This window comes from Zeus faber, assembly GCF_960531495.2.
Source record: "Zeus faber genome assembly, chromosome: 3".
Taxonomy (NCBI): Eukaryota; Metazoa; Chordata; class Actinopteri; order Zeiformes; family Zeidae; genus Zeus; species Zeus faber.
In genome coordinates, this window is record NC_137190.1 from 26,144,629 (window position 1) to 26,150,892 (window position 6,264).

At 47.1% G+C, this 6,264-nt stretch overlaps 1 protein-coding gene across 2 annotated transcripts; it reads left to right on the forward strand.

The window, feature by feature from the left end:
* The first annotated feature begins 1,200 nt into the window (after positions 1–1,200).
* senp8 (SUMO peptidase family member, NEDD8 specific) lies at positions 1,201–3,628 on the forward strand. Of its 2 annotated transcripts, none has more exons than XM_079997875.1 (2): positions 1,201–1,219; positions 1,959–3,628. In XM_079997875.1, exon 2 carries the CDS (start codon positions 1,986–1,988, stop codon positions 2,598–2,600), a length of 615 nt encoding a protein of 204 aa, XP_079854001.1. In that variant the 5' UTR covers positions 1,201–1,219; positions 1,959–1,985; the 3' UTR covers positions 2,601–3,628. The 2 variants fall into 2 exon arrangements, with proteins under 2 accessions (XP_079854001.1, XP_079854002.1); XM_079997876.1 differs by lacking the exon at positions 1,201–1,219 and adding an exon at positions 1,428–1,439.
* Positions 3,629–6,264: the final 2,636 nt, after the last annotated feature.

Genomic DNA, 6,264 nt, shown 5'->3' on the forward strand with positions numbered 1-6,264 from the left:
ACTCCTCGCCGCGCGGGTCATTGAGACGTTACTGGGGAGTTAGCGCAATTTCGACCGATCTTTTCTATTATTACAAAGAGGAAGAAGAAAAAAAAAAAAATAATAATAATAATAATAATAATAAAAAAAAAAAAAAAAAAAAAAAAAAATGCAAATAAAAAGAAGCAGTCGCCGCGGGGGGATGATTAGCAGGCGGTCGCTCACTGCGCCGTCTCCCTTCTGCCGCCGCTTAATCGGTGCGTTGCACTGCGCGCACACGCCCGTTTGCGCGTCCACGCCAAACATGGGCGGGGAATAAAAACGTCCGGAGAGAGGGGGGGGGGGGGGAGAGGCTGCGTTCGAATAAAGCTCGGAAAACAAATCCTTTTCGGGGCGGTCCTTTCCCCACTTCTGAGCCTCCAAACGTGCTCCGCGACTACCCTCTTCCACTGCCTCTGTCCGGGGCTCCCCCTGTGAATCCCGCCAGCTAAAAGAAAACACGCACGCAATCACAATATCGCTTCAAAAAACGACGCGGCTGTCAAACGTCGATGTTCGGCGTGTTGTCAAACGAGCATCCATGCAAATAGAATTGTGTTGCGTGTTCATGGTGCGTGCTGACACTGCGGGGTGGAGGGGAGGGTGGAGGGGAGCGCATAACCGAGCGTGGGGATTGGATTCTTCCGAGTTCCACACCGCAATGGAACGCGGCAAGAGACGCGCGCGCAGAGGTAAACCGGGAAGTGAGACACGAGTCACAGCGATTGCGCGTTCAAGGAAACAACAACAACAACAACAACAACAACAACACTTTAAACAAACCACCTGAAAGGAACATAAATATGTATTGTATGATGAAAATACACATGTGTGTAAATGCGCTTATGTATTCATCATTTATGTGAACGATGTTTACGCTGTTCTCTTTTTTTGAGTCATTTACATAATAAATAAATAAAGTACAATAAATAACTATATATCGATATAGATATATGTATATCCATATCGATATATATATTTTTAAGCTATAAATAAAGACACCGGGGTGGCTCTTGCGCATTAATTAAAGGCTTTTTTTCCCCCTGAGGCGGGACGTGATTGGTCGTCGCTTCGGCAACGAGCGAACGCCAACTGTCGCGCAGTGCCGCCCGTCACGGAACGGTTTACGGCCAATGTCGCGATGGGCGAGAGCGCGTTCTCTCCGCCGCTGTTGCTCGGCGCCGGACGCGCGTTTCCTCAGGTGCGTCACGTCCACGCCGCAGCGTGGACGCGCTCGACGCGCTCCGCGACGAGTCGTGCGGCTCAAGCGGCTTTCGGACGTTTTGCTCGCCCGGTGGAGTGGACGTGAGCGGCGTGAGCGGCGTGAGCGACGCGGGGAGGGAGGCGTCGCAGCAGCAGCAGCAGCAGCAGCAGCAGCAGCCGCAGCAGCAGCAGCAGCAGCAGTCTGCTCGTTCACGCACGTTAGTTTTTCCACCTTTTTTTTTTTTTTTTTAATACGAAACCATTTTTTTTTTTTTATCGTATCCTTCGATCGTCGCCGTGGTGTTCGTTCCGTCGTCACAGCTTATGTACGGGTTTTATTTTATTCCTATGTATGAGAATTGGAACGATTTGGTTCGTTGTGTATTGCCGGTGTGTTCATTTCTTTGGTTAATTTTTAAGTGGATGTCCCATTTTTCCGTATTTCCTTTCTTATTAATGTGTTATCGCTGCTATTTTTATCGCCTATTGTTTTGCTGTGTTCTGCTGTAAGACCCCACTCAAATGATCCGTCTATCGCTTGTCTGTCTGTAATCTTATCTTTCTATCAACCTATCCAGCCGCTGTTTGTAAATGAGTTTATCTTTCCATCTATCGTATCTCGCCGCCTCTTATCTCTCGTTTACCCGGATGAAGAAAGATAATGTTCTATTCATAATAGAGTGTTGTCTTAAACAATGCTTATTTATCACATCGGTTTCTTGATAAACCTCCCGTAGGTTGAGCCTGTCAGTCCGTCTTGGAGAATGGACCCCGTGGTGCTGAGCTTCCAGGACAGCCTCCTGCGGCGCTCCGACGTGGCCCTGCTGGAGGGACCCCACTGGCTCAACGACCAGGTCATCGGCTTCGCCTTCGAGTACTTCGCCGCCGAGCGCTTCAAAGGCCTGGGCCAGACCATCGCCTTCATCAGCCCGGAGGTCACCCAGTTCATCAAGTGCGCTTCCTGCCGAGAGGAGTTGGCCCTTTTCCTCGAACCGCTGTGTCTGGCCTCCCGCCGCCTGGTCTTCCTGGCCGTCAACGACAACTCGCACCAGGCGGCCGGGGGCTCGCACTGGAGCCTCCTGGTCTATCGCTGCGACCCCGCCCGCTTCGCCCACTATGACTCTCAGAAGGGCGGGAACTCGCTTCACGCCAGGCGCATCGCCAGCAAGCTGGAGCCCTTCCTGGGCGCCGGCGGGAAGGTGCACTTCGCGGAGGAGCCCTCTCCGTTGCAGCAGAACAGCTACGACTGCGGCATGTACGTCATCTGCAACGCCGAGGCCTTGTGCGACAAAGCCGGCGTGGAAACCATCACCCCGACCCACATCACCCAGAAGAGATCCGAGTGGCGCAGGCTGATCCAGAGACTTGCAAAAGATTAAACCCCGTTGCTGTTCCATAGAAAATACCTTATGCTCACTATATGCATAACAGCAAATTACAAAAATAATATATATTAATAATCTGCTGCTGGAACCTATATGCACTTGATCATACAATGCAGTCTGTATGAGCTTGTTATATATTAAAAAAAAACAAAAACAAGCACTGACCTTTTGGGATAGATAGTATTTGCTGACATGTTTATACCACATACACACACACACACCATCTGAACAATACACCAGCATGCCTATATATATAAAAAAAAAAAAGTGTAATCAATAAGAATGAGGAAAATGTGTCTTTTTTTATATGAGACAGTTTTTTTTTCTTTACAAAAGTTGATTCAAAGGTCAAGTGTGTGGAATTTACAGAACGGACGTGGCAGGGAATGTTATTCACAAGTATGTTTTCATTTGTGTATAATCCCATGAAAATAAGAAGTGTTGTGTTGGCGTTACCTTAGAATGAGACGTTTTTCTCGGCATATGGAGCGGGTATGCTTCACGGAGGCCGCCATGTTGCGCCGCCATCGGGAGGGGTATTCAGTTGGTTGCGCACCGCTAGATGCCACTAAATTCTACACACTGCACCTTTAATGCTTTTTAAGTGACTGTGGAAATGTTTACATAGAATATTGCTCAGGGTCATTTGAAATGAACTAGAATTGACGTTATGTTCATGTCATATATTTTGGCATTTGGCAGATTGTCCTTTTTGTCAGCAGTGTGGTCATTTTCTTCTAGTTTTTTTGTCACATGGTGTTTAGGTTTCTTCCATGATAAAACTGAAGTAACTGCAGAAGGCCTGAATTTAAAGTTTTTTGATGGGAATGAGGTGGAGGTAAAACTTGAGGGCGCGAGGTTGATAATATTGTCTCTCAAACTATTTTTTAAGTCCCTCAGGTTCCATCTTGTCTCTTGTCAAATAATGCGCTGGTATGATGGATCACAAAATAATAAACTAACTGAAAAAGTCAAAGATTTTTTTTTTTATTCATGTATCCAGCAATAAATGTGTAGCTACATATATGTAGACGTTTGAAGTGGTAGTCCATAAGCTCTGTGATGCTCTGTTTTGTTTTTTACTTCTGGGTTCACCCTCGTCTTTGCTCCGAGAAAGGGTTATGTCTCTGGAAAGTAGTCTAATAGATTTATTTGGCGTTTTTTTGGTCACTTGAGGTGGTGAGGATATTTTTTCTTTTGTGCGTGATGTTCTTTTTGTGAATGTACATCCATATTGACAGTTTAATGACCATAACTAGTCATGCTGCTATATCGACTTTACCGCATGCCAATAAGTACAATTCTTTAAAAGTGCGAAATATAGCATAAAATATAGGATTTCTTAAAGAAAATGATTATTCAAATAATAATTTGCTTATATACAAATAGACAACAGCTGTTATCGGCAGTCAGTCACTTAAAATAGTCATACAATTACTCAACCAGTCCATATTCTATTTTAGGATCTGGCAAATCTAGGATGAAGCTTGAGTTATTCTTCAGAATCAGAAAGTGGGGCAAGGTGACTGATATTCCGCAGCAACTTGAGTTTGGATGAAGTAGACTTAGTACATGTACGATATATGAGCAGCCCATATAAAGGACCATATAAATGATGTCAGTGTCGTCCCACTGAATGAATTTATAGACCTTAATTAAATTGGCCACATGCAGTATAATCAGTCCTCTCACCAAGGACTCCCATGGCGCTGTGTGCCAGCAGGGCACTCGAGGCTGGCAGAACGAGTCCGTTTCAGCCCCGTGCGGCCGAGGGCCCGGAGCAGCTCTTAAATCTTCATGTCCTGGACTGATTCCACCTTCCAGACACCTCCTCCCCCTCCCTTTCATGTCGTTCTCATCTACACCCTCCGGTCATATATATTTCACCTGAAGTAGCCACGGGGAGCCTCCCAGGTTTACAGTTGTCCTCGTAAAGCGCCACAAAGCCGGGGCGCTCGTCTCTCTTGGCAGCCTGCTTTATGGGCTGGACGGCGCTGAAAGCCAGAGAGAACAATAAAGGAGGTCCGACAAATGACCGATTTGCCGAGTCAGACGTAGGCGCGTTTACAATGACTCAAACGGCAACTTTCTACCTGCACGGCGGAGTGGGAGGAGAAGCGGTTATACATGTAGCTATAGCAGAAGTGTCATAAAAACTCTCCTGTTTCATGGTTTATGTCACGCGCACAGCAGGTCCTTCCATGTGCCATAGTTGGGCAATTGAATGGAGCCTCATGCGCTGGGAGGCCTCGTGAATTTGTGTGGAGACGGTACAGAGTGGACACGGGCACGGTGGGCGGAGGAGAGGAAATACGCACTCGTAGTTTTAAGACTTTTGTGATGTGATGAAAAGTTGGGCTCTTTTAAGAGATTGGGCTCTTTACGTGAATGGAATTCGCACAGGCTGCTTGGGCTTGCAACTGAGATTATTCTATTTTAGGCCACGCCTACAACACAAAAGACCAAATGTACGTACGTGAATAAGCAAAAGTAACAATAAACTTGTCACACAGCACTACGAGGATTATCATCAGCAGTGATATCATCAGTGATAAGATTCCGATAGATTACATTATTATACCGTTTAATATCGGAGATTAATTTAGATCTATTGCATAAAATGACCCATAATTGCTGTGACAGAACATATTCCTCGAAATCTAGTCTTAAAACAGACATATCAAACACAACGCCCAACATGGGTTTTAGACTGGTTCAAGTCTGGAATTTTCCATCCAAGCCCTGTGCCTTGAAATGAATATGAATGGAGGAGACGACCATAAAAATCGGTGCCTCAAAGAGTCAAGCCGCTGCCGGAGGGCTTCAGGGTTCAAGGACTTCAGGCTTTGATGCCAGGTGATCATTGAAAGCCGGCAACACAAGCGCGCGTTTCTTCTCTGCCCTGATCTCCGGGAACTTTTGAGCGTGTACTTGTGTTGCCGGCTTTCAAGCGCTCACCTTGTAAAACCCTCAAGGCCTCCAAGACTAAAGTTCTCGACCAACGACTTATCGCTTTGAGCCACTGAGTCTTACGGAGCTTGGGCCACTGAGTCTTATGGAGCTTGGCCGTCTCCGATCACTTGATTCAAGGAACATGGACTTGGACGGAAAAATCAGGACTTGAACCTGTGACGGCGGCGCCTGAGCCATCACACAACCGGGTCACCTCCATTTAGCTTTGCTCACTGAAAAGGGCTCCCTCAAAATAGTTTTGTTTCACCAGCCATGCTTGCATTAAGTGAGTTGGAGAAGAGCCTCACATTGTTCGTACCCGGGGGCTCCCAAATCACGGAGACCGCCCCAGGTTGTGTCACGGATAAGAGCAGCGACCAAAGTTTCCCTCCCGGTGTTTCTAGGTGCTTCATATTTAACTCCTGGCAAGGGCCTTGAAACACAGAGCACATTGTTCTCTGACCTCCTTAATGTGGCTTTCGGAGGAAGCGCACAGAACGTCGGAGCACGTCTGAAAGCGACTACGTGACGTCAAACATGGAAGTGCGCGTCAGTGTGACTGAACCGAGGAGCATCCTGAAGCCACTGTGCTTCCGGGTGCGGATCACAACGCTCTCCCCTTCTGCTCCGGCTCGTGAAGCGGGTCAAGCGGACGACCCGGCACCACGAGGTGAAAAGAAAGAGGGAAAAAGAAGTAGGGCAGGGA

Coding starts and splice junctions, on each gene's coding strand:
- senp8 (XM_079997875.1), top strand. CDS start 1,986: ATGGACCCCGTGGTGCTGAGCTTCCAGGACAGCCTCCTGCGGCGCTCC.